Here is a 17,907-nt window from a genome sequence, read left to right on the forward strand (position 1 = left end):
TGCTCAGTCGTGTCGTTGAGAGTGGATCAGAGGCATTAAAATCAGTTTATAGCAGAAGTCACATTGTTACATATATATTTTAGTCCCTCTACTAAATCTTGAAAGGTAGGATGAACATTTCTTTAGTGATTACTACAGGTCAGGGACTCTATGAACCTTCATTTGTAAGATAGTTTTAACTTTTTCTTATGAAAATTTTCTTACTTATATAAAAGCAGATAGTAAAACAAACCCCCATGTACCCTTCACCCAGTTTAACTCCTGTCAAATCAGACCATTTGTATCTTATCTCTGCCTTTTCACTGAAGTATTTTAAGGCAACTTTCAGACCTCATGTGTTTTTACCCCAGATGCTTCAGAGAGCATCTAAACACACATACACAAACATATTTTCCTCTTCCATAACCACAATGTCACTTATAAGATAATCTTAGCCCCCATTTATTGGTGAAAAATGTAATCTCCGTGAGGTCATCAGCTTGTCCAAAGGTCACAGGGCAAATAAGAGAGACAGTCAGGCCCTATTTTAAGTTGTAAACTGTCAAGTTCTTTCACTGGAGCAAGCTGTTTCCCACTGTTCAAACACTGTATCAGTGTATTAAATGTTTGTCCCAAAGGAGAAACATGCTTAGATGTAGGCTAAAACTAGAACAGTCCATCTCCTACACATTAATTTTTCAGCTGCCTCTAAACAAAGACAGGTACATGAAGTGTTTCCTTTATGATATAGATGAAACTATATTGACATATTATGCTTAAACAATTTTTGTATAAATACAAATATATCACATATTTGCTACTAATTTTCCCTATAATTTCAGAGGTACATTTTACATATTTAGATCTCTAAATGTAAAATGTGCACACTGAACAATTTATATGAAAGTAGTTCTCCCACTAATCCCCATGAGAAGTCAATCAAATGAAGAGTCAGTGATTTAACAGCATTTTCAGTGAAAGCCTATGTATATTATATCATAATCTTTGGGCATTTTCTGTGAGACCAGAATATTCTAAAAATCAGTCTAGTTACACCATTGCAAGAGGCAGGAAGTTATACACAGGGCATTTTCCTAGAGGGTCATCCTTACTTAGTGGTAGTAATTTTATATTTTAAAAAATGTATATTCCTTATGTAGTACAATATAAAATTTACAGGAATTTAAAAACTAAAACCAAACAGTTTCAACAAAATTCTTGCAATAGGCTAGTTTTAGGGCTGTGGTTCCAGTTTTTTTTTTTTTTTTTTCCTGCTCTGAAAAATATTTTGGAGGAAAAGTTTGAGAAGGGCTGTCAATTGAAGAGTTAGATGACAAAGATAAAGAAGTATAAAACAGGAAATGGCAGTTAGGAGGAAGACAGAGATAAGAGGCATTAGATACAGAAAAGGGGCAAATCTGGGCTGGAATAGGAGTAAGAAAGGAACAGATCAAAGATTCCTAAGAGGTTTCTACCTGGGTGATTAAGATGCACAGTCAGTGAAGTCAAAGTTGCTCAGTCGTGTCCGACTCTGCAGGCCCATGGAATTCTCCAGGCCAAAATACTGGAGTGGGTGGCTCTTCCCTTCTCCAGGGGATCTTCCCAACCCAGGGACTGAACCCAGGTCTCCTGCATTGCAGGTTGATTCTTTACCATCTGAGCCACCAGGGAGTCCAAGAATATTGGAGTGGATAGCCTATCCCTTCTCCAGTGGATCTTCCTGACCCAGGAACTGAACTGGGGTCTCCTGCACTGCAGGCAGATTCTTTACCAGCTGAGCTATCAGGGACATAGAGAGCCATTAACTATGAACAAAGCAGAAAAAACTGAAATCACTGGCTGGCTGTGGGGAGAAACCATTGTTTAGGGCTTGAGAACAGTGGAGGGGGAAAAATGAGTGGAATAACATGATAGGGGTCAATTTGAGGTCAATTAGAAAACAATAATTAAGCCACAGTGGGAATTTAGCTAAGGTTAGAAAAGGAACCCACAGTAGACTCTATCTGCTGTTACGTGGCCAGTAGCAGGAATGCACAAGGGCACAAGGAGGAAAAATAGCGTATTTATTTTTTCCAAGGTTAGAAAGTTAAGGGGATTGAAATAAGTGTTTCTATGACATGGTTAACCTTTTCAGGGACTGAGATTTTAGGAGTTCTGGGTGACACAGGGTCACTGTATTGGAGTGAACTACCTCTTTAAAGAAAAGATCCTGAAACTTCAAGCTGTGTTCTGAAAATTGCTACGAGTCCTCATCAGGACTTAAGTACCTATAGTTAAATAGCCATTAAAAGATTTATTAGACACTCACTTTAACTGACCCCAGGGATGTCCTTCAATTTCACTCAACAGCTGCAGTTTCTTTGAACAATTTTTTGCTCTCCAAAACGCTGATATGTATAAAAGATGTATAAATCAAAGTGATGTTTTAATTCACTAAGTGCCTGAAGGAAGGTGCACTAAGAAAATATCTTCAATGGAAAGCAGGTTGCTAATGGTGCTTTGTTACCACAGTGGTACACGCCACTGTGCATTCTGGAGACAAATAGCCCTCAACAACAACGACAAAAACCAATCTTAATACATACAGGGATAAACTAAGACAATAGAGCTTACCTCTAATTTCTGGTTCAAACTGTTCAGTTCAAGGGGCATTTCTTCTCTGAGGTGTGGCACTTCTTTTCGTCGAAATTTATTTTGTTTCATCTGGTGTAATCTCAGTTTTTCAAAGCTATTAGTTAGTTTGGAAAACTGTGAATAATAGAGAATGCTAACATTTTACTATTGGTTATTTCTAACTTGATTTCATGATAGTTCTCTTGCATACCTCTTTCAAAATTTAAGTCATGATTAGGAAATGAAGTAAAGCTTAAATGTTCCAATTAGAGAAGATAGAACCAGTTATTAAAACTAAATTGTTGAAGCTGAACACAATTCAGCTTTCAAGTAAATTTGGAACTTCATTGACTGCACAGTTTAACAACAGTTCACTTGATAAAATGTTTTGTTCAGTTTTATCTTAACCATATATAGAAAAGCTCACAATTTAAAACAACCAAGTTTTTTTTCTTACTTTTATTTAGTGCCATCTTGTGTTCACAATTTTAATTTCAGTAACTCAATCTATAAAATGACCAACTTACACTTCTTTTAAGGAAATGGAGGACTTAACAGAAAAAATACTAACATACTTATGTTGATGTAAGTTTAAATAAAATTAAATATAAAGCTTGATATAATCTTTCTCTTATCAGTAATTCTTGTTATAACTTAGACTGTAATTTTTTTCTCTTGTTCTGCCTTCAAATAATAGATTAAAATCAGCATGGTCTGTCAACATCTGTTAGGAAATTTCTAAATAACTTTACAAAATTTGTTTTTCTTTTTTCTTTTGAAATAAGTACAAGAAGCTGCAAAGATATTACAGAGAGATTCTGGGTTCTCTCTACCCAGTTTCCCCCAATATTTACATCTTATTGAATTTTGTACAGTGTCAGACTCAGGAAATTGATGTCAGTACAGTATGTGATCAATGTATCAATAGTTCACTCCTTTGTATTGCTCAGTATTATACCATGGTATAGATGTAACCACAGTTTGTTTGACCATTCACATATTGAGATATTTTTGGTTGTTTCCAGTTTTTCACTATTACAAAGAAAGCTATGAACAATTATGTCTATTTTATATCTGACAGTAATGTAGTCATTTCTGCTTCCTTTTTCTTTTTCACACAGTTTTTAAAATTGAGATATAATTTACCTACCATAAAATCTAGAGTATTACTTTATTGGTTTTTAGGATATTCAGTTGGGTAACCATCACACTATCTAATTTCAGAATACTTTCATCGTCTCCAAAAGAAACCCTGTATGTATTAACAGTGACTACACATCTCAGAGCTTAACGAGTCTGCCTGGAATGCAGGAGACCCAGGTTCGATCCCTGGGTCAGGAAGATCCCCTGGAGAAGGAAATGGCAACCCACTCCAGTACTCTTGCCTGGAGAATCCCATGGAGGGAGGAGCGTGGTAGGTTATAGTCCATGGGGTTGCAAAGAGTCGGACACAACTGAGCGACTTCACTTTCACACAGTTCCTCCTTCTTCAAGGCCCTAGTAACAACTAATCTCTGTTTCTATAGATTTACCTATTCTGATCATTTCATATAATGGAATCATACAATATGCAATCCTTCGTGTCTGGTTTCCTAAAAGCATAATGCTTTTAAGGTTCATCCATGCTGTAGCTTGGGTCAATATTTCATTCCTTTTAATGGCGGAACAATACTTCATTCCATGGATATACCATGCTTTGTTTATTCATTCATCAGTTGATGGACATGTAGATTTTTTCCACTTTTTCAGTATTATGGGGAAGTGCTGCTATGAACATTTGTGTAGAAGATTTTGTATGGATGTAGGTTTTTATTTCTCTTGGTTATATATACCTAGGAGTAGAACAGGTGAAACTAGAAACTGAAGTGTAGAAACTGTAAGTTTAACTTTTTAATGAACTGCCAGACAGTTTTCCAACGTGGCTGCACCATGTTCCCCTTTTCAGTGGTGATGTATAGGGCTCCAGTTTCTCCATATCCTTACCAATGCTTGCTTTTAGCCATCATTTGACTACAGCAATTAGCAGGTGTGAAGGGATATCTCATTATGGTTTTGATTTGCATTTCCCTAATGACTAATGATGTTTAGTACTTTTTCACATGCTTATTTTGCCATTTATACATCTCCTTTGGAGAAATGCCTATTTATACCTATGCCCATTTTAAAACTTGGTTATTTGTCTTTTTACTACTGACTAACAGTTTTTTTTAAATTCTAGATATGAGTACCTTATTAAATATATGATTTTCAAATGTTTTCTCCCACTTTGTGAGTTGTCTTTTTGTTGTTGTTGTTTTTGGTGTGTTTTGAAGCACAACGGTTGTTAAAATTTTGATGAAATCAAGTTTATCTGATTTTTCTTGTACTTTTAGTACTAAATCTAAGAAACTGTCCCTAATCCAAAACCATGAGGATTTACTCCTATGTTTTCTTCTAAGAGTTTTACAGATCTAGTTTTTACATTTAGGTCTTTGATTCATTTCGTGTTATTTTTTGTCTATGGTTTAGGTAAGGGCCCAATCTAGTTCTTTTTCGTGTGGATATCCAATTGTCCTGTCACTGTTTGTTGAAAAGACTATTCCTTTTCCACTGAATTAGTTTTGGACTACTTCTGCTTTCTTTTGATTAGTATTTGCAGGGTATATTTTTTGTATTTTTTTCTATCTTTTTACTTTCAACTTACATACGCAGTTATATTTGAAGTGAGTTCCTAGAACAAAGCACACAGTTGAGTGATATATCTTTTATTTACTCCGCAAATCTCTCTTAACTAGGATATTTAGACCATCTTCATTTAATGTAATTATTGTTATATTAGCGTTTAAGCCTGACTTTGTTTCATGTTTGTTGCCTAGTTGTTGGTTTATCTGCTTTAGCTTTCCTATCTTCCTCTGGGTTCTTCGAACATTTTTTAGAATGTCATTTTGATGTATCTATAGTATTTTTGAATGTATTTATTTGTTTAGCTTTTTTTAGTTATTGCTCTAGGTATAAGATTATACATACATAGCTTATTACAGTCTCCTGGTATTGACATTTTACCAGTTCAAGTGAAGTTTAGAATCTTAGTTCGCTTTGCCAAGACCCATTTCTGACATCTCTATCTTAATTATTTTCTCAGTATACATTAAGAACCACTTTATCATTATAATTTTTGCTTCAGTTGTAAAAAAGTTTAGAAAACTCAAGAGAAGTAAAATCTACTGCATTTATCCATGCTTTCATTTTTCCAATTTTTTCTTATCATTTCCTTTTTACCAAGGAGAAATTTCTTCAGCTATTCTTTTAGGGTAGATCTATTGGTAACAAAACCTCTTTGTCATTGTCCAGTCGCTAAGTCATACCCGACTCTTGGCGACTCCATGGACTGCAGCATGCCAGGCTTCCCTGTCTTTCACTATCTCCTTGAGTTTGCTCAAACTCATGTCCATTGAGTCAGTGATGTCATCCAACCATCTCAGCCTCTGTTGCCCCCTTCTCCTCTTGCCCACAGTCTTTCCCAGCATCAGCGTCTTCTCCAATGAGTCAGCTGTTTGCATCAGGTGACCAAAGTATTGGAGCTTCAGCTGCAGTATCAGTCCTTCCAATGAATATTCAGGGTTAATTTCCTTTAGGATGGATTGGTCGGAACTCCTTGCAGTCCAAGGGACTTACAAGAGTCTTCTCCAACACCACAGTTCAAAAGCATCAATTCTTCAGTGCTCAGCTTTCTTTGTAGTCTAACTTTCACATTCATACATGACTACTGGAAAAACCATAGCCTTGACTAGACAGACCTTTGTTGGTAAAGTAATGTTTCTGCTTTTCAACGTGCTGTCTAGGTTGTCTTGGTTGCTTTTTAACATGCTGTCAGATTGGGTAATTTCTATTGTGCTATGTTCAAGTTCACTCATTGTGTGTGTCTTCTGTCCTCTCTGTTCTGCTTTTGAACCCATCTATTGAATTTTTTAGTTTGGTTATTGTATTTTTAAGTTATAAAATTCCTAGCTGCTTGTTCTTTATAGTTTTGTTTGCTAAAACATTCTAATTTAATTTGTTTCAAGCATGTTTGTAATGGCTCATTGAAGCATTTTTATAACAGCTACTTTAAACTCCTTGTCAGGTAATTCTAACATCTATATCAACTCATTGTTGGTGTTTCTTAATTGACTTTTCTCATTCAAGTTGAGATCTTCCTTGTTTTCGCTATGATGAGTGAGTTTTTTTTAAATTGAAACCACTTTTGGGTATTGTGATGACTCCAGAGTTTATACAAGTCCTGTGTTAGCAGTCCTCTTCTGACAATGCTCCAGCAGGGAAATGTGCAATGGCGCCTCATTGCTGCCTTGTGGTAGTGAAAGTCTACGTCTTCACTTGGCCTCAGCTGGTAACTGGGAGGAGGTCGGTTTTCCTCGTTACTGCTGAGCGGGAGTGGGAGCTCAGGACCCGCACATCTTCCAAGGGCACCACGCTGAGCGAAGGGGCACAGATGCCACATGACTGCTTCTCGCATGGCCTTCAACGGTACTGTGGTGAGGGAAGGAGCCCAGTTACCACAGAGGCGCTGAATGTCCAGACCCTTCTTAGGCTTCCCCAGACGCCACTGCAGAGAGAAGGATGCACACCACCACAGAGGCGGAGGGAAGTCCAGGTTCTGCTACGGCCGCCCTGACACCACGGGCTGCGTTTCCACTCAGTCTGCTCTGACTCCCTGGAGGCTGGGGCCTGGACTACCTCACTACAGAAGGCGAGGGTGGAGCCGAGGCTGTCTACTGGGTCTCTGCTGGTGAAGTGGGTTTGCAGCTATGGTCCTTTTCTGTGCCCTTTGGCTACAGTCAGCAGTTATTATCAAAAAGCGTTTAATCTTGGTAGGCTGTCTTTCTTCAGGTCTTTCAGTTGCAAGGAAGAGGCTTTCTTCCTCTTTTGGTTTGTTTGTGCCCACTGGAGAGTCAGGCCTGCTGGCTTCTCTGTTATCCAGTCTACGATATAAGAGGCAAAAAGAAATTCCAGGAACTCAACACCATGTTTGCCTTGGGACCCAAGGTCCTAGTTGGTCTGTCTTTCCTCTCCACTTCTCAGTCTTACGCTGTTTTATAAATAACGCCCAGGATTTCTAGTTGCATTTAGCAGGAGGAATAGGGGAAAGTACATTGACTCCACCTTTCCAGAAGAATAAATCTCAAATGCATATAATATAATTATAGTTTTATAATTTTAGAAGGAAAAGAAAACACATCATTTTTAAAAAGGAAGCAATTTCAAAAGAAAGTTTTGCCAGAGTTTTTTAAGGCAAAATGTGATAAAACATATCCTTAAGGTATTTTAGGAAAATAATGTTGTGAAGAGAATGAATAAATGAATAATTTCAAAGAAGGAAGCAGTAGAGTAAACTAGCAGCAACAAAAGCACATTTGCCACAAGTTATCATTTTCTGGTTAGAAAAAATGACATCAGTTCAGTTCAGTTCATTTCAGTTGCTCAGTCATATCCAACTCTTTGCGCCCCCAGGAATCCCAGCACACCAGGCCTCCCTGTCCATCATCAACTCCCAGAGTTCACTCAAACTCATGTCCATTGAGTCGGTGATGCCATCCAGCCATCTCATCCTCTGTCGTCCCCTTCTCCTCCTGCCCTCAATCCTTCCCAGCATCAGAGTCTTTTCTAATTAGTCAACTCTTCGCATGAGGTAGCCAAAGTACTGGAGTTTCAGCCTCAGCATCAGTCCTTCCAAAGAACACCCAGGACTGATCTCCTTTAGAATGGACTGGTTGGATCTCCTTGCAGTCCAAGGGACTCTCAAGAGTCTTCTCCAACACCACAGTTCAAAAGCAGCAATTCTTTGGTGCTCAGCTTTCTTCACAGTCCAACTCTCATATCCATACATGACCAATGGAAAAACCATAGCCTTGACTAGACAGATCTTTGTTGGCAAAGTAATGTCTCTGCTTTTCAATATGCTATCTAGGTTGATCATAACTTTCCTTCCAAGGAGTAAGCATCTTTTATTTTCATGGCTGCAATCACCATCTGCAGTGATTTTGGAGCCCCCAAAAATAAAGTCTGACACTGTTTCCACTGTTTCCCCATCTATTTCCCATGAAGTGATGGGACCAGATGCCATGATCTTCATTTTCTGAATGTTGAGCTTTAGGCCAACTTTTTCACTCTCCTCTTTCACTTTCATCAAGAGGCTCTTTAACAAAATTAACACAATTTTATAGGTCAAAACACATATCAAAACATGATATTAAATTGTAATGAGTTTCCTTACTTGAGCTTTCAGGGTTTGTAGTTGTCCTTCATAATTTTGAGTCATTGCTAAGTTACATTTTTCCAAACTGTCCAACTTCTGTCGAAGTAACCCCACCTGCATTAAGAATAAAATTTAATTTTTCTAAATTTTGCCTGACAAAATCTTAGAATAGTTATTAATAATTAAATTCACAAAAACCAGATGCTGCTAGGGCTATTCCACTGGGTACACTTTAGGACAGTATGGTATGGATGTTGAGCCTTCTTACTGGCACATTAAAGCAAGATTTAAAATCTATTTCGCATTGTCTTTTTGGGAGAGTTATGTCATCACTCTTGGCAGAACCCCTGCCAACACATTTCAGCCTTTATTTTAGGCTCTGCTGCCTTCAACGGGAGCTCTGTTTTAGTGGTGTTATGGAATAATTGTTACCTTTTTTTAAAAATAAAAACTAACAAATTGAAAAGAAAAATAGGACTTCCCTGGTGGTGCGGTGGGTAAGAATCCACCAGCCAATGCAGGGAACATGGGTTCGACTCCTGGTCTGGAAAAATTCCACGTGCTGCAGAGCAACTAAACCCCTGGGCCACAACTACCGAGCCCATACTCGAGACCCCAGGCTGCTGCAGTTACTAAAGCCCATGGGCCTAGGGGCTGTGCCCTGCAACAGGAGCAGACACCGCAATGAGCAACTGCAGAGCCTCATGCTGCAGTTACTGAAGCCCATGGGCTAGGGGCTGTGCCCTGCAACAGGAGCAGACACCACAATGAGAAGCCGGTGCAGCCAAGAGTAGCCCCTGCTCGCCACAGCTAGAAATAGCCCCGGAGCAGCAAAAAAGACCCAGCAGAGTAAAAAATGTAAAAAGAAAAAAATGTCTGAGAGGGGTTCATAGGGATTTGGCTTACAGAATTTGTCTGCTTAAACAGCATGTGAGGCTTCTGTTTGCACATCTGGGTTGTGACGGGACCAAAAGTCAGAAAGCAGCCCCTCGCATGTGCAGTCTCATGACCTGCCTCTGCTGATAACCACATTAACTGGGCCAAACAACAACACAGTTAACCAAGGTAAGAAGTTAAGTTCCACTGAGTCCAGCAGAGGTAGAAAAACAGCTGTGGAACAAGTTGACTGTTGACGTTTTAGTTATTAGCATATGATCAGTAAACCTGCCTTATGCCTGGTCCCAAAGAAAATTCACAGACATGAAAGTCCATGTCAGGTGAAGCGTGTGACTTTGCTGAACTCCGCAGCAGGCGCGAGAGCACTCAGACGTCCCTCTAGCTTCACCAGCTTGGCTGCAAGCAGGCTCCCTGGGACCAGGACGCTCCTCCTGGGTGGTGGACGTGCTCAGTCACTCAGTCAGGTCTGACTCTTTGCAACTCTATGGACTGTATGTAGCCCGCCAGGCTCCTCTGTCCAAGGGATTCTCTAGGCAAGAATACTGGAGTGGGTTGCCGTTTTCTATTCCAGGGGATCCTCCCAGCCCAGGGATCAAACCTGCGTCTCTTGTGTCTCGTGCGTTGGCAGGCAGGTTCTGTATCACTGAGCCATGTGGACACCCAGGCATACATATACCCCCCTCACTGAACTCTCTTCTTTCTTGACCTACAATCAAGGCTTTATCTGTCACTTCTTTTAGTCAAGACTTCTCTAGCAGATGAGAAAAGGCAAATGATCCTGAACTCTGTCTGCTCCAAAGCCACAGCTCTGATGGCTACTTTGTTTCTGTAGCAACAAAAGCACTGACATCCTTGCTTGAAAGCAGTATTTCACATACATGTCAAATGTTTACTTTCCTAGATGGCATCTACTGGACTCTGTCTGTCTGCATCAACAAATTACTATAGGTTTAGGCTCTGCTTGCCACTTATTTGATAGAACACATACATTTAGCACATTGTGACAGAATTTCAGGGCATTTCAAGCTATTGCTGATGCCTATACAAAATATGTGTAATGAAAAATACATTCTGATGGAACTAGCACTATTTATAACAGTCTGAGGAATGCACAATTTAGAAACCCAGCTCCGCAGTACCTCTTGACCTTTCTGTTCCAGACACGTCTGTGCATTTGCCAACTCTTGATCCCGAAGATCTAATCGTGTCTCCAGAGCCCGCATCTTCCTTTCCCAGTCCAATTTTTTGTTGTTTACCATGATGTCAATTTGCTCCATTAATTCCTGGAGCTCTGCCTCACAAGGAGAAGCTCTGGCAATTGTGGAAGAGTGAAATATATTTTAAAAGACTGAAATGTGAGAACAAGAAAACTTACGATTTTGCTTTGAATATCTTGATCATTATTTTCTCAAAATTTTCAATTATTTAAATAGGAAGAATTCTGAAAACTAGAGGCTAACATTTTAAATTAAAACTAAAAGCTAATTTCAGAGCTAACAGAGTATGTACTTTTCACTGACATTTTAAAAAGTATAGCTGTGCCATAATATAATGCATTATATTATATATACAGTTATATATATTATATATAGTTATAATCTGCATTTTTCTTCCTATGTATCATGTGGATTACATCAGAAATAAGGCCACAGTAAATAAAGTTAATTTGAAGAATTGATGCTTTTGAACTGTGGTGTTGGAGAAGACTCTTGAGAGTCCCTTGGATTGCAAGGGATCCAACCAGTCCATTCTAAAGGAGACCAGTCCTGGGTGTTCATTGGAAGGACTGATGCTGAGGCTGAAACTCCAATACTTTGGCCACCTCACGCGAAGAATTGACTCATTGGAAAAGACCCTGATGTTGGGAGGGATTGGGGGCAGGAGGAGAAGGGGACGACAGAGGATGAGATGGCTGGATGGCATCACCGACTCGATGCACATGAATTTGGGTGAACTCCAGGAGTTGGTGATGGATAAGGAGGCCTGGTGTGCTGTGATTCATGGGGTCACAAAGAGTTGGACACGACTGAGTGACTGAACTGAACTGAACTGAAAAATAATAAATTTTAGAGTGGGTTAATTTGAGGAAAATTCTAATTATAACAAATAGTCCCAGGGAATTTGCTTGCGGTCCAGTGGTTAAGAATCCATGTTGCAATGCAGGGGATGCGAGTTCAATCCCTGGTCTGGGAACTAAGATCTCACATACAGCAGGGCTACTAAGCCCACAAACCACAACTACTGAGACCTCATGGTGCAACTAAGACCTAATGCAGCCAAAAACAAACACATAAATATTTAAAAAATAATTCCATCCTCTTACATGTACATATACATATGCCTATGTGCTTATCATAACCTGAGCAGGTCGGATGGCAGGCTAACTGGGGCTTCACAGGGCCTGCCAGGGGCTGAGGAACAGACCCAGGCGAGGCAGGACCAGGTTCCCAGGCACCTGGGCTACACTGCTGCTCCTTCAGGACAGAAACCTGATGCCATCTGGCCGGTGAAGTCTGCTGGAAGAAAGCTGATTGGGCAGATGTGGGCAGAGTAACATAAGATTTTAGACTGCAGATATTAGCCAGAAAAGTAGGAATAGTTGGTCCTAGGAAGGTCTATGGTGTTTGAAACAGGACCCTTGGTGCAAACTAGCATTATGGAGGCTGAGAGTTGCTGAGTTGTGAGTGCTCCCGGGGCAGGGCTCTCCTTCCGAGAAGCGCAGCACTCCCCGAGGACCTGGTGTCAGTTCACTCATTCAGTCCAGATGAGCAGGTAGACATTGAGGTCCCAGGCTTCAGCTTAAGGCACGCACAAACGTCCAGGTTAGAGAAGCAAGTTGCTTCATTATCCATCTGTTCGGTGGTGATGGGGTTTCTGATGTATTTGTAGCTGAGAGGAAGCCAGGAGAGGTTAGTGTAAAATGACACCATCTCCTCCATCTACTTTCACTGAATGAGAATTTTAGGGCTAATTAAGGATCATTTAGCATTTTAAAAAAACTGAAGCCCAGACCCACTGAAGTCACACACTGATTAATGGAAGAGCCAGAACTAGATCCTAGACAGCTGCTTCTAAATTAAGCGCCTTCCTGTATCCACAGCAAAAGACAGGGGTTTTTTCTTCTTCCTCTCTCTGTTTAGTTATGGCTTTGTTTGTAATGTAACATGCAAAGTTGGCATTTTCCACTTTCTCTATTAAGGTGTTGAGGATAGAGGCGATAAGGAACACTGGCAGCAGAGCTGGCGGGCTTATTTTGTTACTATTGCAGTTACTGCATGGTCTACATTAGCAACATCTTCATGTTTTGAATAAGAACTTCCTTGACAAATGCAGTACCAATGAGCTCTGTTGTGATAAGGTTCGAAATAGGTACATGAACTCAAAGGACTCAGAACTTCTAGAATCCCTTTCTAAAATACCCAGAGTCATCCTGAACAAGGGATGTCCCTTTGACTGGCTTATTCAACAGCCTTCATACCAGTTGTGACACCAGAGCGGTTTTAACTACAAAAATGCATCCTGAAGTCGTCCAGTATTCCTGGGCTAAGGCCCAGAGGCTCTCAGTTTTGACTTAAAACCTAAAACCAGTCTGAGGAGAGGAATTACTATTTCGTCTATGAATAACCTGACTGGATTTTAATTGGAATTCTGATGCGGGGAAAAACAACAGAACAAAAAGAATGGTTTTCACACCATTTTCTTTTTCATAACAACATGTATCAGCTTTACTGTAAACACAGTTGGTTTCTTTTTCCTGCTGGTGTAAACTCTGAAGGGGAGGGGCTCTGTCAGTCTTGCTCATCAACACCTCACCCAGCTGAGCACAGTGCCGTAGTACACGGCAGGATGCTCAGTGAATCTCTGAGTCAACAAACAAGTGTTCTCCATTACTATCTCCTGGGCGTTCAGGAGCGAGCCATGCCTGTGGAAGGGAAACACAGGCCCAAAGAAGAACGAGGCATTGCTATGAGCCACTCAACCAATACTGTGAAATAAATGAATGGAGGGTTTATTTCCTGGGTATGACTATGCTATACAAAAGTAAGAATATTAGACTTCAGGGTGGGAGGACTTTTACAAGTCATCTAGCTCAACGACCCACTCGGTGTTTGCATACCTTGCACAGATTGGAGAGAATCGTCTATCACACCCCCACTGATCAGATTCAGCAAGTCTAGGACAGACACCAGGTTCTGCATTGGTAACAAAGGCATCAAGTACATGCCCTTTGGTGCTGGTTAGCCGCTAAGTCATGTCCAACTCTGGCGTCCTCATGGACTGTAGCCCATCAGGCTCCTCTGTCCATGGGATTTCCCAGGCAAGAATACTGGAGTGGGTTGTTATTTCCTTCTTTAGGGGATCTTCCCCACCCAGGGATCAGACCCCTGTCATCCTCATTGCAGAACGTCTCTGGCATTGCAGGCGGATTTGTTAACATTAAGCCACCAGGGAAGCCCCCTCAGTACCAATATTTGCTCCTAAATCTAGTGAACTTTAAAATAAAAGACAAAAGACTTAGTTTAGCCTCCTTCATTATCTGGACACTGACATTTGTATTCTTCATTTCTTTCTTTAGCTAAAGGCTGACACTACGCTAACTACTCTGCTGTACTTCTTCTCATGAATCTTCACAATATCCCATAAAGCAGATTGAGGAGCTGAAGGAGGAAAAAAAAAAAACATTTCTCTAAGCCTTTCAGCACTGGAGACTGGGTGGATTGTGTCTAATACACTACATAAGAGAAGTAAACCCTTGCCCTAACTATTGGGTTTATCTGTGGGAGAAATTCACAAGTGCCAGATTCTGAGAAAGGCTAGAGGTCTAAATGCATTAAGCCAGAAAGGAAGGGGCACACTGAGACTTGCAGGGTAACACACCAGTCTGAGGAGCCTAGAGTCAAAACATCAGGACATCATTGCTTGGAGATGGAGAGCAAAATAGAAAGCTGATGATATAAACAGAGGAAGTGGGGCAAGTGTGTCAGGGAGGAATGGCAGGGGGATGGATGTGGAGAGAGGCACTCAGAGAAACAGGAGCTGGGGTAGGACTCATGGACATGCCTGTCACTCCAGAGTCCTTTAACAGTGGCTGAGGGGCTGGTTCTTAAAAGGCAGAACTTAATCAGACAGATAGCTATGGTGACATATGGTTTGTTATTAACCCAGGATAATTTTAAAAGTGAAAGGGTAGCTATTAATGATTATTTCAGGACAACAGATACAAACAGTGACAGTTCTAGGCAAACTGAAATGTAGGGCTAGTCCATCCATCAACAATTGGGGAAGCAGAAGTGGATATCAGGTTGTTTATTTAAAAAAAGAGAGAGCTTAGTTCAGGACATGAGAGATATCTGACAGAGATGGACTTTTAGCTTGGGAGAGAGAAGAGGGGATTTAGCTTAAAAGACAAACATAGAAGTCACCATGGAGGAAGGGGAGAGGGGACAGGAAGCATAAGAAAGAATGAAGAGGAGACTGCCTCATGCACCACGGATGGGCCTAAGAAAACGAGTTTCCAAAAATCTGATGGGCAATCTTCTCAGGTTTTAACTTTTCAAAAATGTTTCAATAAAGCTCATTTTTAAACTGTATTAACATATTATTTGTCTTAGGCAGAGTACTCTTATTTAGCTGTACTATTATATAATGGTACAATATATTCAAAGTAGTGAAGGAAAAAATTTTCAATAAAGAAAACTAACTGGCACAGTTATCATTCATAAAAGATACAGAGTTTTCCAGAAAAGCTAAAGGAATTCATCACCACTAAACTGACCTGACAGGAAACGTTAAAGGAAATTCTTTAAGCTGAGAAGAAAGGGTACTGATCACTAACAAGTACACATTTGAAATAATAAATCTCACTGGAAAGGTAAATATATAGTAAAGGTAGTGGGTTAATCACTTATAAAGCTAGCATGAAGATTTAAAAACACAAACCATAAAAATATGATTTTGATAATTAAGGGATAGACAAGATGAAAAAATGTGAACTGTGACATCAAAACCATGAAATGCAGCAGAGGGAAGAGTATGAAGGTTAAGCTTTACAGTGGTATCAAACAAGTTATTTACAACTTTAGCTCAACTGTTACAGATATAAATTGTTAATATGCAAACCTCATGGTAACCACAGAGCAAAAAAACTACAGTAAATACATAAAAGGTAAAGAAATAAAAGCATACCGCTAAACCTAGATGGCATATTCAAAAGCAGACACATCACTTTGCCAACAAAGGTCCGTCTAGTCAAGGCTATGGTTTTTCCAATAGTCATCTATGGATGTGAGAGTTGGACTGTGAAGAAAGCTGAGCGCCGAAGAACTGATGCTTTTGAACTGTGGTGTTGGAGAAGACTCTTGAGAGTCCCTTGGACTGCAAGGAGATCCAACCAGTCCATTCTGAAGGAGATCAGCCCTGGGTGTTCTTCAGAAGGAATGATGCTAAAGCTGAAGCTCCAGTACTTCGGCCACCTCATGCAAAGAGTTGACTCGCTGGAAAAGACTCTGATGCTGGGAGGGATTGGGGGCAGGAGGAGAAAGGGACGACAGAGGATGACATGGCTGGATGGCATCACTGACTCGATGGACATGAGCTTGAGTGAACTCCGGGAGTTGGTGATGGACAGGGAGGCCTGGTGTGCTGCAGTTCATGGAGTCGCAAAGAGTCGAACATGACTGAGCCACTGAACTGAACTCAAGAAAGTCATCAAATCAAAAAAGGAAAAGAGCAAAAGAATAAGAAAGGAACAGACAGGAAACACAAAAATGGCCAGAAAACTATTAACAAAATGACAGTATATGCACAGCTATCAATAATTACTTTAAATGCAAATGGACTAAATTCTCTAATCCAAAGACACAGAGTGAAGAAAAAAAGACACAGAGTGGATGAATAGATAAGAAAATAAGACCCATCTACACGCTGCCTACAAGAGACTCACTTTGGATGTAAGGACACACATAGACTGAGAGTGAAGGGATGGAAAAAGAGATCTCATGCAAATGGAAACTACAAAAAAAAAAAATGTTGGAATAGCTGTATTTTTATCAGACAAAATAGACTTTAAAACAAAGACTGTAACAAGAGACAAAGGAGGGCATTATATAATGATAAAGACATCAACCCAACAAGAAGATGTAATGTTTGTAAATATTTACACAGCCAACAGAGGAGCATCTAACTAAAGCAAATATCAACAGCCCTAAAGGAGAAATTGACAGCAATAACAGCAGGAGACTACAATACTCTACATTTATATCAAAGGATACACAGGACAGATAATCACCTAAAACACATCAGCCTTTAGCAACATTTGAGATCACAAATATTTACAAAACACTCAATCCAAAAGCAATAGAAATGCATCCTTCTCAATATTTCCCAAGCTATATTATATGTTAGGCCACAGAACAAGCTCACTACATTTAAAGAGACTGAAATCACATCAAGAAGCTTTTCTGTGGTATGAAAAACTCAAAATTTATTACACAAGGAAAACTGGAAAATTCACAAATATGTGGACATTATACTATACAAGATGCTACTGGACAGTCAAAGGTTCAAAGAAGATATAAAAAGAGAAATTTTAAAATAATTACCTTGAGACAAACAAAAATGGATTATGTAACACACCAAACTATATGGGATGCAGCAAAAGTAGTTCTAAGAAGGAAGTTTACTGTGATAAATACTTAGCTTCAAGGAACAAAAAGTCTCAAATAAATAACTTTACACCTCAAGGAAATAGAGAAAAAAAACCTAGAAGAAATAAAATAAAAAGATTAGAGCAGAAATAAGTAAAATAAGCGTTAAAAGACAGTAAGTAAATAAGATCAATGAAACTAAGAGCTGGTTCTTTGAAAAGATAAATAAAATTGGCAAACCTCTAGCTAGATTCACCAACAAAAAGGAGAGGGACTCAAATAAAATCAGAAATGAAAGAGGAGCTATTACAACAGGAATTACAACAGATATTGTGAAGTGAAGTGAGTGAAAGTCGCTCAGTCGTGTCCAACTCTTTGCGACCCCATGGACCATACAGTCCATGGAGTTCTCCAGGCCAGAATACTGGAGTGGGTAGCCTTTCCCTTCTCCAGGGGATCTTCCCAACTTAGGGATCGAACTCAGCTCTCCCATGTTGCAGTCAGATTCCTTCCCAGCTGAGCCACAAGAGAAGCCCAATA

At 39.8% G+C, this 17,907-nt stretch overlaps 1 protein-coding gene across 8 annotated transcripts in view; it reads right to left on the reverse strand.

Moving 5' to 3' along the window:
• Positions 1–17,907, reverse strand: part of DEUP1 (deuterosome assembly protein 1) — a 126,996-nt gene that overhangs the window by 89,505 nt on the left and 19,584 nt on the right. For all 8 annotated transcript variants that reach the window (XM_069565176.1, XM_069565177.1, XM_069565175.1 and 5 more), the window contains 3 exons: positions 10,861–11,032; positions 8,843–8,938; positions 2,593–2,727 (listed from right to left, as the gene is read on the reverse strand). In XM_069565176.1, the coding sequence (XP_069421277.1) occupies positions 2,593–2,727; positions 8,843–8,938; positions 10,861–11,032 (403 nt within the window). The remainder of the gene's footprint in view (positions 1–2,592; positions 2,728–8,842; positions 8,939–10,860; positions 11,033–17,907) is intronic.

The sequence above is a fragment of the Ovis canadensis genome, chromosome 21 (assembly GCF_042477335.2).
Source record: "Ovis canadensis isolate MfBH-ARS-UI-01 breed Bighorn chromosome 21, ARS-UI_OviCan_v2, whole genome shotgun sequence".
NCBI lineage: Eukaryota > Metazoa > Chordata > Mammalia > Artiodactyla > Bovidae > Ovis > Ovis canadensis.